The following is an 18,616-nucleotide window of genomic DNA, read 5'->3' as shown; positions in this document are numbered from 1 at the left end:
TAGGCAGTTGAAACCAAACTGTCAACCCCCAAACTGTCAACCAGTTGTTTAATCTTTCACAAGAAATTTCACTTACAGCCAGTTGGTTATGCAGTGAAAATGTTTGCAGCAACATTTTTAAGGCAAAGAAGCTTACGGCAAAAATACAGACATGGGAAAGTAATTGAGATTGGCTACCATAATTGTTTCATCAGTTAAAGAAACCAGCTGTTTGTGGCTTTGTTAAATGATTTTGGAATTGCCTAGTAAGTCACAAAATTTGCATTGACAAATATGTATTGTTAAGACTAGTATGGTTAGAACCAAGTTGTTAGGAACCTCTCTAATTTCCTTAAGAGTATGGAAAATGGCAAAGATTCTGGAAAAGTTAAATCTTGGCATTTTAGAAAAATTAATAAATGGTCTGAAAAATAAAATTATATTGCCTTTTAGGGTACAGAGTGATTGCTAGTAATTAGTCTTTTCAGAATTGACTTTTTATTATATTTTTACTAGTCCAAGCCACGTTTATTTACTGAGATATTGAGGATTAATATTAAAACTCAGTCCCTTCCAGCTAAGCCAGGAAAGGTATACATGTGTGATATATGTGGATTGTATCTGGTTTTGGCTAATTTAACTGAAGCATTTCTTCTATTAGAGACATGGTCCAAGCAGGAAATCTGCCTTCAGATGGAAGTAGAGGGGCAGAATTTAGACACTGTCCTCTTTCCTCATTGATGTTTGATTCTTTGAAATTCATTCACTTACCCCTACAAGGCCATTATACAATGACAGGAAAAATATTTTCAGTCTCCTTAGCTGTCACATAAACGGTTCTAGGAAAGATGCGTGGTAGCTTGTTTATTATGCTTAGTGGCTATGAGAATGGCTCAGTTTGTTCTAGGAGATGACAGAGGTAGGGAGAATCCATATGTAGAATGAGAGACCTTTGTAATGTGCTACGGCTCAAACTAGAAGCTGTACTGATGGGCTAAAGCTGGGAACAGTAACAGTCATCTTCATAATAATTGTATGGGTTGTGATTTTCACTTCATATATTGCTTTTATATTTATTGTTTTGTTTGATGTTTACAACAGTGCTCTGAGGTTCTAGAAGGGCTTCCCAGGTGGCACTAGTAAAGAACTGGCCTGTCATTGCAGCAGACATAAGAGACACGGGTTCAGTCCCTTGGTCAGGAAGGTCCTCTGGAGGAGGGCATGGCAATCCACTCCAGTATTCTTGCCTGGAGAATCCCCTGGACAGAGGAGCCTGGGGGTACAGTCCATAGGGCCGCACAGAGTTGGACATGACTGAAGCGACTTAGCCACACACACATTGAGGTTGAAAGTATATAGGCATTATTATTCTCTTTTTATGGATGAGAAAGCAAAGGCTCAGAGAAATTAAACAGCTTGACCATATAATGGCCAGGTGACACTCACTGCCAAATGAGAGAATGGAGTTTCAGACTCTGTTCTTCTGAATCTAAAGAAAAAACCATTCTTGAAACTCTGGGGACTGCAACATGGATATAGTAAATTTACCCTGGGGGAATTAACAAACTATATTTGCCATTAGATAAGAAGCGTTTTGTGTTACTTTGAAATCCTGTTCTGTTTGAAAGCAAATTCATTAGTTCCCATTTTGTGTTGATTAAAATTAATTGGTTTGTAAGCTTTGGTCACAAAGAAAAAGTACAAAGATTAAATTAGACTTTTTTTGCTGTGCTACTTTCTACCCAGGGGAACGTAAGAGGCCCATGTGACCAGTTACAGATGCCGCTGTTCACACAAATGTGACAGAGCACCCAGATATAAAATGTCCCCCCTCTCTGAGACAAACTTCCCTGATATCTCATAGGTGTCACTAAAGAGTCCTCTCAAGAAATGGAATGGTTGGGGAGTAGAGTAGGGTAGAGTGGAAGAATTTCAAACTGTAGCTTCTCTAATTTCTGATCACTTCTGAGTGAGCAATTCATCCTCTTTGAGTCTCATTTTTCCTCCTCTTTTAAGATGAGAAGCAGATTGATTAATATCGTGTTTCATATGGTTTGTGGCAAGGACTGAGTAAGGTAATATAAATGAAGCAATTAGTACAGTACTCAACACAAAGCAATGACTTAGTCATTGGGTTTCTCTGGGCAAGTTACTTTAACATTTCTGAGTGTCAGTCGCCTTATCTATAAGACAGAGATTACTGTGCTCCCTAGCCTGGCTGCTTTTCAAGACTTTAGTGAAATAATATATGTGAAAGCAGGTGACTTGTTTTTCTTGGCATCATTAGTTCTTTTTAAAGGACATCCTATCTATACAGAGAAACATTACCGTTGGCTGTGTTTTGTTTTTCATTCCCCAAAGCATGCTAAACAACATTAGCAATAGCTGTTTGCAAATGCATTCAGAGTTCATATTAAAGCTACCCTTGATACTTATTAAAAGCTGGACTATTAATCATAGGTGTTCCAGCCTTTTCCCGAAAGCATTATAAATCCTTAATTCTGCATTATTTATTAGTATTGAGAATAGGATGAAGGAAATGCCATTCCAAGTCAATTAGTTCAACAAGTGGAGCATATACCATACAAAATGTTGCCAAAGCATGTCCTCTGGGAAAATAGTTTATATCCAAGATTGAGTTAGTCAAAGTGGAAATGACTGGATGTAGTTAAGGGGGCCTTACTTGTATTTATTATTATTTGGGGGGGGGTCTTACTTTTAAAAAGCAGTTTATTAAAATAGTGATTTTCAGACTTTGGTTGTACATCACATATAACTGGAGACTGACTCTCGGGCCCCTCTCCCAGTTTCTGATTCTGGTTCTAGGGTGGAGCTGGAGACGTATTTCTAACAGATTCCCAGGCAAGGCTGATGCTGCTGTCCAGAGACCATATTTGAAACCTGTGGTATTATATCAATCCTCTGCATACTGGTGAAACTCCAAAAGAATGGGGACTTCTCTCCTGGTCCAGTGGTTAAGAATCTGCCTTGCAGTGCAGGGAGTGTGAGTTGGATCCCTGGTTGGGGAACTGAGATCTCACATGCTGCTGGGCAGCCAAGTCCACACAGTGTGACTGCTGAGCCTGTGTGCCGCAACGAAAGATCCCACGTGCAGCAACTAAGACCTGAGGCAGCCAAATAAATATTTTTAAAAATCTGAAAGATGAATAGATCAAGTATGAGTGAGATAGTGGGGAAAACAGGAATGCTCTAATGGGAGTGTAATTTGGTATAAACGCTTTAAAGAACAGGCTGATGATGCCAAATAAAGTTAAAACTCACCCTGTATGTATCTAAAAAGATGTAGAGTGTAAAAAGTAAGTTGTAGAATGATAAATACAATATGATCTCATTTATATATATTCTTAAAAGGCATAAGTAAACCATTATATTAGGCTTTCCTGGTGGCTCCAGTGGTAAAGAATCCTCCTGCCAAGCAGGAGATGCAGGTGTGATCCCCGGGTTGGGAAGATCCCTTGGAGAAGGAAATGGCAACCCACTCTAGTATTCTTGCTTGGGAAATCCCATGGACAGAGTAGCCTGGCAAGCTACAGTCCATGGGGTCAGACAGAGTCGGACATGACTTAGCAACAAAACGATACCAGTAGCGCCAAACCACTATGTTATTTATGGATATATAAATGGAAAGTGGGTTGGAAGGACACCTGTGCAATATATAATAATGCCCCAAACTCTCAAAGCCACAAGGAACCATGTCTGAATGGATGGGAATATTGTGCTTCTAACCAAGGAGTATGATCATTGTGTTTCCAAGCCTCCATGGGTGAAGAAACAGTATATTGACGACTCTGGCCAAAGTGCTTCCACAGACTTGGTATTTGTTGTGAGAAGTCGTGTTTCGTAAGCATATATCCTTTTCACATTTTAAGAGCTGCTCCCTCATTCATATGTCCTGTTGGTTTGGTGGATATCTCTGTTCACTTTATCTGCTCAAGACAAAGGGTGGTGCTGAGAAAGGGGCCTACTCCTGTGAAACCCTGATTCCCACCTCAGGATTCACTTTTTCCTTATCGAAAGATGACTCTGATAGCCTATTCTGTCCCCAGGTTTGGAAGGTGGACATGTTTAGTTACACCAATACGAATACTTTGTCCTAACCAAGAAAGCTGTTTCCTTTCAAGGAGAAGCCAGTTATGGAGCCATAGAGCCTGGCTTAAATCCCATTTCTGTCACTCACAGGGTTTTTGATAAGTTGACTCAGTCATTCTAAGCTTAGTTCCTGATTCTTAAGGTCTTTTATGGTCTTTTGACAACAGTTTTTTTTTTTTTTTCCTCTCTCTCTAAACAGCTTTATTGAGATAAAATAACATATACAATTCATCCATATAAAATGTATAGGCAAAAAACTTTTGCTTAACAGTCTAACCTTAGTATATCAGTTGGTTTGTATTTGTCTGAATGTGTATTTTATCCTAAATAAGATAGATCTCTCTCTCTCTTTTTTTTTAACATCTCTCATATGGTAGTTTCTAGTACTGCTTAAATGTGACCAACATATGCTTTGTTTTACAGCTTATTCTTCTCTTTGGAGGAATTCCGTACCTCTGGAGACTCTCTGGGCGCTTCTGTGGTTATGCTGGCTTTGGACCAGAGTATGAGGTATGTCATTCATTAGCATATATTTGTCAGTCTTTTCTTCTTCCTTGGCTAGCTTTCTACTCAAGTTAATTTTTTGGCATCTACCTAATGAAGGCTTCTCTGTGTAGTTCTCATCCACTTATGTTAAGATAATGCACATTACCGTAGTAAACTCCTGAATTTCAATGGCTTATCACAGTAGTTTATTTCTCAATCACATAATAGTCCAGTGTGAGTATTTTGGGAGTCAACAGCTGACATCCTTTTATGTGGTAAGCCAGAGACCCAGTCTTTTCTTATATGGCTCTGCCACTCCCTAAGTTCCCCTATGTTCTCTGCATCCAGCAGGCAAAAGGAATGAGAGGGTGGAGAAAGTGCATCCCCTTCTTAACTCCCTTGGCTCCGAAGTGATACCTGTCCTTGGCATTCACGTTTCACTGGTGAACCAGTCATTTAGTCTCAGATGCAAGGGAGCTAGGTAATGTAGCCTCTGGGTAGGCATCTGATTCTTAGAAACCACTCTGTGCGATCAGTGAAAAATGAAGCATGAATTTTGTTGAACTTAATGCTAAGCAGATCCCTGTGATACACATGTATAGCAGATACTTTGAACAGAGACAAAATATATCTCCTGGTATCTCCACTGAGCTCCTTGGGTGGGCGGCCCACTCTTCTGGGAATTCTAGGAACAGTGTTGAAATCAAAGCCTTAGACCTGAGACTTTGCCTGTAGTGGATGCTGGGACACTGTTTTTGACTTTTTCTCAGTAATTAGTCTGTTCTCTCCTTCCTGTTTATTTGAAATGATGCATCTCTTCAACTTGACATGTGTAGGTACCTTGGGCTTTAATTCAGCTCATACCGAGTCACTTTTTGTATACCATTTTCTAAGCAAGCCAAACTCTTTTAAGACCTCTTCTTCCTGTGATATCTCTGTATCTTTGTAGACATGTCCTGACCTGCCATTGCACTATGGCTGTTTACTTGCTTGTTCTCTGCATTGTTTTGTAAACAGTTTAAGGTGGTTTTCTGTAAACATGACTGGTTCCTATGAGGCCTTCTTTGACCACTATCAGCTAAAATAGCATCCCTCTGTCACTCTTTAGTGAAGCACATCACCTTATTTTATTTTCTTTACAAATGCATTTACCACTGTCTGCATTTATCTTTAGTGTCTGAGCCACCAGGGAAGCCCTCCATCTATCTTGTTGTTATTTGTTTACTTCTGATCTATCACCCTGACAAAACTTTTAGGTTATAAGGGAACAGAGATCTCACATATTTTCTTCACTGCTGTGACTTGTGCCTAGAACAATGCTAGTTACAGAGTAGGTACTTCATAAATATTTGTTGAGTTAATGAACCCAATCTATATACATACATATAAAAATATTCCTTACCTTAACAGGAAGTTTTTTATATAATGTTCTTAGATGTTATCTTTGCATTTAACAATGTTTTAGAGCTCTCTTTCTGTCTGTGTATATAGATCTTCATTTCCTTTGATGGGTGCATGGTACTGGCAGCAGTCCTCACTCTGCGCCATTCTGATATACACACATTTCAGTTTCCCTGGTTTAGGTAATAAGACCAGCCCCTCAGCAGTTTCAAATTTCACTTACCAAAATATGTTATATGTGTAACTGCATAAAGTACAAGTTCCCTGCTAGCTCTTCAGTTCATAAATCGCTGTGCAAATAACAGATGCTCACACAGTGACTGATCACATCACTCTTTTCAAATTCTGCCAGTGACTGGTCACTGCCCAACTGCTGCTCAATGGTTCAGAGTGTGCAGTTGTGTTGTCTCCTCTCTCCCAGCTATAAACCCACATGACATTTTACAAAGATGGATCATTGAAAGAGGGAATTGGCCAACAAAGATGAAAGCATAAGGACTTCCCTGGTGGCCCAGTGGTTAAGAGTCTGCCTTCCAATGCGGGGGGCATGGGTTCCATCCCTGCTCTGGGAAGATCTCACGTGCCGCAAAGCAACTAAGCCTGTGCGTGACATGACTGGAGAGCCCGTGTGCTCTGAAGCCCATGTGCTACAGCTGGAGAGGAGCCTGCAGGCTGCAACAAAGAGCCTGTGTACCCGATGCAGCCAAATGAATAAATACTTTAAAAAAAAGAAAGTAAAGAAATGAAAGATGATAACGTTGGTATTGAAATTCACATCTAATGTACATGGTATAGAGGAAATAGCTGACCAAATTCCTACCTGAAACAGCTCTTCTTGGTTTATGTTTTTTCATAGTGTATGAAGTACTAAAATGCCTCTTTCTTGGGTCCCGACAGTACTTATTATATACATGATATTCTTATTTTTGCCAGTTGGACAGGGAGAAAATATTATTGTACTATTATTTCATATAACTTATTGTTGAATGGAAAAGTCAGTAATGAAGCAGCATATGAAAGTAAAAGTATGTGTGAATATCCATACAGATTTTTCATATAACTAGTGTCCTAGTGATGAATATTTAAGTTGGTTCAATTTTTCTTGATTGCATATAGAGGTGTCCATTGTTGTAGACAGGTTTCACATCTATAAGAAACCTGAACTAGTACATACCAAAATTTGAAAAGTAGTTTCCTCTGGAGAGAATTTTGGCAATTTTTATTTCCTTATTTTTGCTTATCTCTTAAGAAAATTCAGTAATGAGCATGTACTTCTTATATAATGAAAACCAATTTCCTCACTAAAAAAAGAAGAAAACAAAGTGGACCTCAACCTATCCTTAGGCATAGGTAGTGTGTTTTTCGGCAGGACTTTCTGCTTTCCAGGATTCCCTGATAGCTCAGTTGGTAAAGAATCCGCCTGCATTGTGGGAGACCTGGGTTCGATCCCTGGGATGGGAAGATCCCCTGGAGAAGGGAAAGGTTATCCACTCCAGTAAACTGGCCTAGAGAATTCCATGGACTGTATAGTCCAGGGGGTTGCAAAGAGTCAGACACGACTGAGTGACTTGCACTCACTTTTCTGCTTTCCAGAATACCAACAAGTGGTCTCATAATTAGTGTCCTTACTTTTTGACAGTGAGATTTGGCCCAGCCTTTTCCAGCAAGTGCTCAACTTAAAGACTCAGAATGCTCCAGAGTTCTGTTGCCACGTTATGAATATGAGCTGGAATGAGTAGGTTCATCTCAGACAAGAGGTGAAGTGTGCCATCAGGCCATTTTGGTCTGGATCACTCCACCCCCATGGCGCAGGACTTTGTAATACTCTGTGTCTGGAATCTTAAGTTATTCACTTATGGGGCTAGAGCCCAGATCTTTTTGCCTTTGAGAGACTATAAGTCAAAACCCTTTCCCCTCACTGCCCAGTAGATCTTGTTTCTAAGATATTTTCTCCTTTCTGAGTTAGAATTAGGGTTCTTCTGAGAAAAGGTCCTGGGCGTTTGTGTATTCTCCAGTTTTCCCAATGTGACTGTCACACCTCCTTTTTTCAACTAGAGTAATAATATCTTCCTTAACTCAATCATCTTCCTTAAATATTAGCTTATAGTTATCTGTTAGAAGTAGAAGGGTCTTAGAAAAGAGTAGTGAAAAGTAGCATTTTGGGATTGGATTATGAAAATCGTTAAAAGCGTAATGAGTTTGCAGTCTTTTAGAGCCATTACAAGTTTTTCAAGTAGAGAAGTGACGTTTTAGATTCATCTGGTGTGTATGTAGGATGGATTGGAAGGGGAGGGATTGATAATAGGCAGGGAATGGTGCTGGCTGTTTTAGTGTTTAAGGCAAAATAATTTAAAACACCCTTGGAATCTTAGTGTTTAAGGGGGATATAAGCTCAGTGATTAGGGAATTAGACTTATTAATTAATTAATTATTTGACTACATCACACTTGGGATCTTTGTTGCAGCACCCAGACTCTGTAGTTGTGGCACATGGGCTCTGGAGCTTGTGGGTTTCAGAAGTTGCAGCAAGCATATCCTATACCAACATTACATTATGCTCTGTTATTTAATATGGTTATATATATTTTTTTGGGGGGGGTGTTTTTACATTTTAATATTTAACTTACAATTTGGTTTTAATTTATTTATTTGCTTTTTTTCATTTATCTTTATTAGTTGGAGGCTAATTACTTTACAGTATTGTAGTAGTTTTTGTCATACATTGACATGAATCAGCCATGGATTTACATGTATTCCCCATCCCGATCCCCCCTCCCACCTCCCTCTCTACCCAATCCCTCTGGGTCTTCCCAGTGCACCAGGCCCCAGCACTTGTCTCATGCATCCAACCTGGGCTGGTGATCTGTTTCACCCTAAATAATATACATGTTTCGATGCTGTTCTCTCGAAACATCCCACCCTCGCCTTCTCCCACAGAGTCCAAAAGTCTGTTCTGTACATCTGTTTTCCCAATGTGACTGTACATCTCTTTTTCTGTTTTGCATATAGGGTTATCATTACCATCTTTCTAAATTCCATAATATGGTTATATTTTTTGAAGATGGGATTCTGACTCAGTAGTTTTGAAGAAGGTCCTGGAATCTGTTTTTTTTGTTTGTTTGTTTTTTTAAAAAATATCTCATTTTCCATTTGGGGACAAATGCTGAAATAAATCACCTGCATGTTGTAGCCAAATCTCCTTTCTTCCTATTCCCTTCTCCCTTTTTCTATGTTTAGAAACAGTGCTGCATCTTTACTACCAAATCAAATATGCTTTGGTGGTATGCTCCCATTTAAAAGAATTCAGTTTTAGGGGCTTCCCTGGTGGCACATTGGATAAGAATCTGCCTGCCAGTGTAGGAGACACAGGTTTGATCCTAGTCCAGGAAGATCCCACATGCCTTGGGGTGACTAAGCCCGTGTGCTGCAACTATTGAGCCTGTACCCTAGAGCCAGTGAGCTGCAACTACTGATCTACCTGCCGCGGCTGCTGAAGCCTGCGAGTCCTATAGCCTGTGCTCCACAAGAGAAGCCACTGCATTGAGAGGCCCACACACTGCAACTGGAGAGTAGCCCGTGCTCACGGCAACTAGAGAAAAACCCATACATCAATGAAGACCCAGCACAGCAAAAAGTTAATTGATTTTTTTAAAAAATGAAAGAATTCAGTTGTCCACTGCGGAGTAAGAGGGAGAGTGATAATGTGGTGGGAGGGAAGGAGAGGGTTCTGTTTGCTTCATTGCCCTTTCCCCCTCCCTACAAGTCCCTTTATGCTAATTAGTCCTTATTCTCCACTATCATAGGAAAATGTTTGTGAAGAAAAATGAGGCAGTTCTTAGCTTTTGCTTTCCTAAGGATTGGTTGTAAAGGCAATGAAAGGAATCCTTGAGAACAATTGTCTCTATTGGATTTGGGCTCTATGAAAGTTTCAGCACACTCTGCCCCACCTGCCCTGGCCCAGCTTTTCTGAGGCTCCATTATGTTTTTCCGCCTGGTCCCAACCAGGCCCATCATCTTGTCATCTTTCACTTTCAGGACGCTGTTTTCTTTCTCCTTGCTTTTTCAAATTGTGTGGAATTCCTCTTTGTCTTTTCTGTTCCACTAATTTATCTCTTTCTTCAGAGTAGCACTCCAAGTCTCATCAGCTTTATAAACCTCTTGAATTCATTAGCATATGTGGCTGTCTCTCATTTTTAAGTTCTTTTAACCATTTTGTCTGTATGACTTCAAGTTAACTTTTATATGGTGCTTGTGTAATTAAAGAAGTATTTTATTGCCTCTCTATCTTACAAATTAGCCCTGAGGGTGGAGGAGATGTTTTAGACCTTGTGTTACCCATAGAATCAAGCACATTGCTTGAGTTATAGTAAGTACTTAGTGTATACTCATTGATTTGTTCCCTAGTAATTTGTTTGAAGAATGAATTAATATTTAAAAACTGCCTTTTTTTCTCTTGTGTTTAGATCACTCAGTCCTTGGTGTTTCTGCTGTTGGCTACACTTTTCAGTGCATTGACTGGTTTGCCATGGAGTCTTTATAATACTTTTGTGATAGAAGAAAAACATGGTTTCAATCAACAGGTAAAATAGAGAATGCAAATGTTGTCTTTTCAGTGTGAAGATCTTTTGTGCTTTTGTCCTCTGTTAGTAATAATTAAAACGTAATTTGCTCTTTTGGAGAAGGAAATGACAACCCACTCCAGTATTCTTACCTGGAGAATCCCATGGACAGCGGAACCTGCCAGGCTACAGTCCATGGGGTCACAAAGAGTCGGACATGACTGAGTGACTAACAACAACAACAATTTGCTATTTTAGAGCATGACTAACAACAACAACAACAATTTGCTATTTTAGAGCATGAATTAATCTAGAAAAAAGGAACTGCAGATATGGTAAAGATCATAGTTTAAGGTCTTGCCATAAATTCTTCTACTACTAACGTCTAGTGTTTTTCAGCTAATAATGTTTAAATAAGTTTATTTTAAACTGTAAAATGCAAGGCATTGATTTATTGTCTTAGGCTACCTGTTGTCATATAGTCTTTATATGACTGCCTTTTCATTTTTAAACTTGCTTTAATGATATATCCTTTGCTATTCACTCATTATTTTAAAAGCAGTTTCTTAGTTTCTTATGATGACTTTTTATTTTTTCAGACTTTGGGGTTCTTCATGAAAGATGCGATCAAGAAATTTGTTGTGACTCAGTGCATTTTATTACCTGTATCTTCACTTCTGCTTTACATTATTAAAATTGGGGGAGACTATTTTTTTATTTATGCCTGGCTGTTCACGCTAGTTGTATCTCTGGTGAGTGAAATCTTTGTTTCAATTTTCTTTTACAAAGCGTACCTTGGTGAGAAAATTGTGACTTAATCTTTGTTAGCATCTATACGGTCCTTAAGGAGCAGAAGAAATATAAATAGGTGCTCATATAAATTCCGCTTTTATTTTCTGCTTTTAGCTATAGAAATAGGAGAGCTGACTCTGACCATAGATTTTCTTCTCCTTATACTGACTCTTACAGATTCTAGAAGCTAGTTGTTAGTTACTTTTAATTATCCAGTTGTCAGGCAGTTTGGGGCTGTGCATTTGTGAGTTGCCACCAGAGTGATGACTGACAATTTTGATGACCCTTGACTGAGCTCCAGTGTCTAAAAACTGTGGATATTTTGAAGAGAGAACAGATGTAAGTGGGATGAGAAGAAGAAAGCATAACTGTATTTGCTTTCTTCTGCCCTCCTTCCCCGCCTTTCCCTTCCTCCTCCTTCCCTTTTCCCGCTACCTCTCCTTCCCCATCCCCTGTGCCCATCCCTTCTCCCTGTCTTCTCCCTTCTCTCCCCTGCAGCTCCCTCCCTTCTCTCCCCTGCAGCTCCCTTTTCTTCCTTCTCATCCTCCTCCCTCCCCTTCTTCCACTCCTCTCCCCCATGATCCCTGCCTCACGTCTTCTTTTCCTCTTCTCTTTCCCAAATTCTAAACTGCTTCATGGTACAAACACTACTACAACAGAATCAAAATGGTCTATTAACAGCCCCCAGAAAATGCCACCTATCAGCTGCATTCATGATGAGGTTACTATGGTGCTCATTGCTTCACTTCCAGCAAGTGGATTATAACTACAAAACGGGTGTTAGTTGGACTTACAAATATATGTTGTATGGCTAATTGAAATGAGAGGAGAGAGAGCACAAGAAATGCTCCCAAGATGCTTAAAGAAGTGCTGTTTCAGCCAGTGTGTACACTTGTGAGCTGCAGGTCATTAGTGTTAGCAGGCAAATTAAGCTCTAGTAGTTCTTTTTTTAGCAAACACTTCAAGTCTATTATGATTACCCTGAAAGAATTCCAAGTTATGATGGGCTTATGAAGTGTCAGAAATACCCAAGATAGTTTTGAGCAGACCACTTGGCTTCTTAATTATTGTCATCTAGGGACTACTCATTTTGATTTATTTCATCAAACACATATTAAGTGCTTACTGTCCGATACTATTTGGGGCTGGGAATACCGGAACAAATAAGATAAGGTCCCTGCTTTCAGGGCTTGAAATTACATAATTGTTTTTGTATTGAATTTGTATAGTGAGTTGTTTCTCTTTAAGGACATAATCAGGTTGATCTAACATTTGCTTTTCAGGTGCTTGTCACCATCTATGCTGATTACATTGCCCCTTTATTTGACAAATTCACCCCTCTTCCTGAGGGAAAGCTGAAACAAGAAATCGAAGTCATGGCGAAGAGTATTGACTTCCCTTTGACTAAGGTGTATGTTGTTGAAGGTAAGGCTCCCTGGGGTAAGAAGGTTTTATTTGAGTAATTTGTTTTAGTTGAGTACTTTATTCTTAAAACTTTAATAAAAGAGCACATCAGTTGGTTTTGGGGGGTGGGTGTTTGTTTTTGTCCTTTAAAGAGTAGGATTTTCCATTTTGGCTTTTGAAGATTTATAAGAATTGAAAACATAGTCCAGGGATAGAAACTGGTGGCCTGATGCCAAATCCTGCTCTTGCCTCTAGCTGCATATGTTTGGCTTTACAGTACTGTTAATTCTGGGCCAAGGCCTTTTTCAGTCCTTGTTATGTCATGATACTAGACTGATTTATTCACTTCTATTACCTACCTGGCTTCTTTAGGTAATTGAACTGGACTCTTGCTTTGTCAGATTCCATTTGGCACTGGTTTGGGGGCTTGGAAACAAAACCAGTGTTATTGGCTTTATCTCCCCCAAGAAGACTTCCAGTGTTCTGCTAGACTCTGATTTCACCTGCAAATTACCCAAGGCTGGTACCACTGAGTACTTTATATTAGTTATATTCTGCTTTTCTGATGATTACTTTTGAGAGTTAAGCTATCTATGTTAGCTTGTGTAAGACTACTAAAGTCTCAAGGAGTCTTTCATCAAGGAAAGATGAGTTAACAGTAACCAGAAGAGTAAAGAAATCTTAGACATTTGGTGGCCAACTGAAGGCACAATTGGAACATGTCTTTGGGGAAATGGTAGAAAAATAAGCCAATGCGTACTACTTCTTTAGCCTCTGAGATTATTATTCTTCTAATCAATATTAACCCATTAGCACAATGATGAGTATAGTAGAACAATCTCTGAGGCACTTTTACTGAGGGAGAAATCTAAGTTGCTGACCACTTAAGTTATAATCAGAAAATGTGAATGCTAATGCTATGACAGTAGAGGTAATTGAGAAGATATGTGAAATATACTATCAGTACTATATGATGTTAGCTGAAATAGAGAAGGCTTTATGGAGGGTTATATGGGACTTTGTGGGAAAATCAAGATTTGAGTAGGTGGGGATAGCATTTCAGAGGTCAGGTTGTAGAGCCAATAGGCTTGCATTTAAATTCTAGTTCTATCACACAGTCCCTTTTTGACTTTGGGGAACTTACCTCTGCTAAACAGAAGTTACTCATCTGTAATGCATATTTTTGTTGTTGTTAATAATGGTAACAATCCTCAAAAATATTTTGAGTGAATGAATGTTGTCACTAACAGCAACACATATTATGGATTTGTAAACTGAAAGGAAAAACCAAGTGAAAAACTAATAGTCTTGATCTTAGAAAACATCAGGGAGCAAGTACTGCACAGAGAATTAAACTGGTGTGAAGTGACGAAGAATGACTGAGTAGATACTTTAGATTAGGTCATTAGACAAGACTTCTCCAAGCAAATGAATTTAAACTGAGATCTGAAGGAAGGAGCCATCCATGGGGAGACTATCCAGAGCTTGGTATCTTCAAGAAACAGAAAAAAGTCCAGTGTGGCTGTCGCATGGCAGGAAAGTGTTTTGACATAAAATCTGAGACATAGGCCAGAGTCAGACCACACAGGCCTTTATAAATCAGGGTGAGAATCTTGAATTTTCAGTCCACAGATAACCTGTGGAAGGTTTTAGGCAGGAAAGTGACATGGCCGGGGTTTTTACTTTTTAACCTATCTCAGGTTGCCATACAGAGAAGGTGGTAGGGAGGCGAGGGCAGAAGCAGGGTGAGCAGTTAGAGGCTGGTGCTGTTCAGGAGAGAAGGTTAATTAGGCCAGAGCAGTCTATCCTGAGGGCTCAGTGGTAGAGAATCCACCTGCCAGCCTGGGAGACCTGGGTTCCATCCCTGGATCAGAAAGATTCCCTGGAGGAAGAAGTAGCAGCCCACTCCAGTATGCTTGCCTCGGAAATCCCATGGACAGAGGAGCCTGGTGGGCTACAGTCCATGGAGTTGCAAAGAATTGGACACAATTTAGCGACTGAACCACAACAGTAGTAATTGATGGAGAGAAGTGGGTGTATCAAGGATGTGTTTTAGAGGTAGGGTTGATGGAATTTGATAATAGATGACATGTAAAAGAATAAGGGAGCTAGAGACCTTAAAGATAATGACTTAGATTTTTGGCCAAGCAGTTGGATAAATGGTAGGCTACTGAGATGGGAGAAAACTGGGAGAAGAACAAGTGTGTGAGAGTTGGAGTTCTGTTAGGTGTGTTATAATTTGAGATACCTATTGAATATCATACTGGAGTTCTACAAGCAATAATTAGTTGCAAGTCAGCCATAGAAACCAACTATGGCTAATTTAACATGAAAAATTCCTTTTGAAACAATATTTTATAACTCACAAGGTCACAGGAAAGTTAAATTTGCCACACTTGGGAAATGGGCTCTTCCCCGGGAGACTAGGAACTCAGAATCACCCTGAAGAACCAGTCTGGTGAGGACACTGCTGTTGGAATTTAGCAGTTTACATCTCTAACATCCCTCCCACTAGTACCTGCAGAATTAACTTCTCACTGCCTTGCTTCCTCGTGTAATTAGCTACTATTCAGGGTCCCCAGTGGGTGCATCTGATGGACTGAGCCAGGGCACTGGACTAGCTGTCAGGAGTGCTGGGGAAGCAGATATCTAGCTTTTTTCAATTTCTTAAATGAGAAGCAGTCTCTCACAAGTCTTGCATGATGCTAAATTCCCTAAACTCTGCAAGGGGATTCGAATACTCGTCAGGGAAAAAATGACATGTGAGAATATAAACAGGAAAGATGTACTATAGACATTCTTGTGGAGATGTAAGCATGTCAAATAGGCAGCTGGATATATGACTCCAGAGTTCTAAGGAGAGGCCAGGGCTGGACATAGTGGTCTGAAAAGTATCTGACATGTAGATACTTCCATGGATGAGGGCGTTCAGAGAGGAGAAGGGGGCTCAGGTCAGGGTCAGCAGAGGGGGAAGAGCGGGCAAAGGAGGCTGAGGAGGAGAAACCACTGAGGTAGGAAGAAAATGAGGAGAAGATGGTGTTTCTTTTGGGATAAGAGAAAAAAGTGTTTCAAGGAGGGAATGGCCAACTGTGTCAGATGCTGCTGAGAGGTTGATTAAGATAAGACATCATTAAAAAAAGATGAAGAGACAGCCGGCAGTGCCGTACAGTCACATAGGACATTTTGGTGTTCAGAATTCTCAGATACATTACTTCATACCTTAAATGGTACGATAAATGTATTCAGTAAACAAGCATTATTGAATAAATGCTACATGCAAGGCACAGTGATACAAGAGCTTATTGTCTTAAACTTTAGTGAGTATAACAATTCCCTGGAAAATCTGTTAAAAGATTCCTTGGCCCCATTCCCAGACATTTTGACTTATTGGATATTTCTGCTGTTTACATCTAACAAATACCTGTAGGTGGTTTTGGTGTAGGCATTCTTTGGGCCATACTTTGAGATCCTTGGGCCAGTGGGAGATACTAAGACATTAATTTCGTTTTGCTTATCTGCCTACTTCCATAGATAACTTAAGGTAACTTTTAAGAAGTATTTTTAAATTAATTAAAAATTTTGAAAAAATAGGAATGAGATAGAAATACAAGATGCAGATATACAACTTTGCAGATACACAACTTTGCAGATGCTAAGATCCTATATCATTGATAAAATTGGACCACATGTTTGGCTCTTAACTTCCAGGCAATCAAACCAAAAAGTCCTAGCCTCATATCATAAACAGGAAAATAAAGCTTAAAGAAATTAAGAAAATTTCTTGCATTTATATGAATAATACATGGCAGAGTCAAGATTTGAACTTAAAGTTTATCATTAACAATTAATTCACTGCACATGGCAGGACATAAAATATAATGAAAATAAAGAAAAATATAAAAAAGAAAATAAATATCAACCATAGTTTAGCTATTGTTAGCCACTGCTAAAAATTTAGGGCTTTTTTTTTTTCCCAGTTGATTTTAAGATAGTTTTAATTTTTTCTGATTAAATAAGTATACTTTAAAAGCTTTGGAAGAGAAGAAAGTATAAAGGAGGGAGCAAAAATCCATGTTTCTATAAGCCAGTGATAAACACTTCAGTATTTTAATATATTTCTTAATAGGCTTGTGTTAGGCTTTTCTATTTACATGTACATTTTTTCACAACAGTAATGGGACTTTGTATACATGAGGTTTTATATCCTTTTCAGTATGTTGGTGAGCTTTTCCAATCTTGTTAAAATATTTCAATAGTATAGTTTTTTTCTGGCTGCTTAAAATTCCAACTCATAGCTTTATCATAATTGAATCATTCCACGACCATTGGATATTTAGGCTTTATTTATTTATTTATTGTTAGAAAGCTTCAATGAGCTTAAATATTTGTTGTTAAGACTGAAGAGAAACAGACACTCTCCACTGCTGGTGGTGATTTACGTTGATATAATATTCTTCAGATAATAAACAATTTGAAAATGTTAACGTCCTTTCTAGTAATTCAGTTTCTAGGCATCTCTCCAAAAGACCCCAGACTCTTTAATTATTTTCCGTGCTTTGAACTGTCTTTTCCTTAGGATCTAAACGCTCTTCCCACAGCAATGCTTATTTTTATGGCTTCTTCAAGAACAAGCGCATAGTTTTGTTTGACACTCTACTAGAAGAGTATTCTGTGCTAAACAAAGACATCCGGGAGGAGTCTGGCATGGAACCCCGCAATGATGGAGAAGGGGACAGTGAAGAAGTAAAAGCTAAAGTTAAAGTGAGTTCTTCTTTTCCTAAGAGACCCTGGCTTAGTTTTTATAAACAGTTTCTATGACAACTCAAAATAATATTAATTTCTATGTAGTGAGTGTTGAACTCAGGGAGACTATCAAATGAAAATATAACTGCCCCTTTATAATTGTGGTATTTGGGAAAGAATATCACTGTTGTTACATGTTAACTATCTTTTAAGTTTTCACAGAATGTGCACAAGTATAAGATAGGAAAATTTGTATGATTATAAACTTTCTAAAAACAGGGACTTTATATATAATTCCTGGTATGTTTATGATTGAAGAATTCCCACAGACAAGACAAAGAGGAGATAATAATCATCTCATTTTTAACTTCACTGAGATGTAGTAATTATAGTCTTTGGTGATGGAGACTTAAATCTGAATCCTGGTTGTCATTTAGTAGCTGTGCATTTTGGAGTATACTGTGTAACTTGGTCAGTTTTCTTTTGTTTGCTTAACAAACATTTATGAATTGTAAACTCTGCTGAGATACTTTCTTTGGAATTCAGAAATGAAGAGGGAAACCTTGCTGTCAAGGAGCTTATAGTCTAAAGGGGAGAAAATCATACAAGCACAGCTCCATATGGTGGGTGCTGCAGCGAAGCTATATATACTTGTGAGAGCATAAGAAATGCAGTGAGAGCCTAAGAGAAGACATTTCTTTAATCTGACCTTATAGTCTGAGAAAGCTTCTTCTGAATCTTCTCCTAGATGAGGTCAACAGATGGTAATTAGCAAAATCTAAAGTATACCAAGACTAAATGGGGAAGGGGAGACAGTGATAAGAAAACAATACATGTTTAATCAGAAACAGTCTCTAGTAGTTGCATATGTGATGGGATGTGCCATTGGCTTTGATGGCATTCAGAGATGATTTGAGATCTGTGTAACTGTGCAAATAAGTTAAGCTGTTTAAAGCTTTGATTTCTTAACTGATAGACAATGCCAGCAGGGTCTCTCATCTTGAAACTATTGACATTTTGGACCAAATAGTTTTTCACTGTAGGAGGCTGTCTTGTGCCTCATGAGATGTTTAGCAGCATCCTTGGCCTCTCCCTACCAGGTGCCAGTATCAGTCCCTCCTTTCCCAGCAATTGTGACCATG

General features: G+C 38.9%; 1 protein-coding gene across 1 annotated transcript in view; it reads left to right on the top strand.

Moving 5' to 3' along the window:
* The window catches only part of ZMPSTE24 (zinc metallopeptidase STE24), a 42,762-nt gene that overhangs the window by 5,712 nt on the left and 18,434 nt on the right, over positions 1-18,616 (top strand). The window contains exons 3-7 of the mRNA XM_061122279.1: positions 4,513-4,599; positions 10,440-10,556; positions 11,135-11,287; positions 12,611-12,752; positions 17,308-17,492. Coding sequence (XP_060978262.1) covers positions 4,513-4,599; positions 10,440-10,556; positions 11,135-11,287; positions 12,611-12,752; positions 17,308-17,492 — 684 coding nt within the window. The remainder of the gene's footprint in view (positions 1-4,512; positions 4,600-10,439; positions 10,557-11,134; positions 11,288-12,610; positions 12,753-17,307; positions 17,493-18,616) is intronic.

The sequence above is a fragment of the Dama dama genome, chromosome 20 (assembly GCF_033118175.1).
Source record: "Dama dama isolate Ldn47 chromosome 20, ASM3311817v1, whole genome shotgun sequence".
Classification (NCBI taxonomy): Eukaryota; Metazoa; Chordata; class Mammalia; order Artiodactyla; family Cervidae; genus Dama; species Dama dama.
The sequence above is the reverse complement of the archived record's forward strand: the minus strand, read 5'-3'. Positions and strand labels throughout refer to the sequence as shown.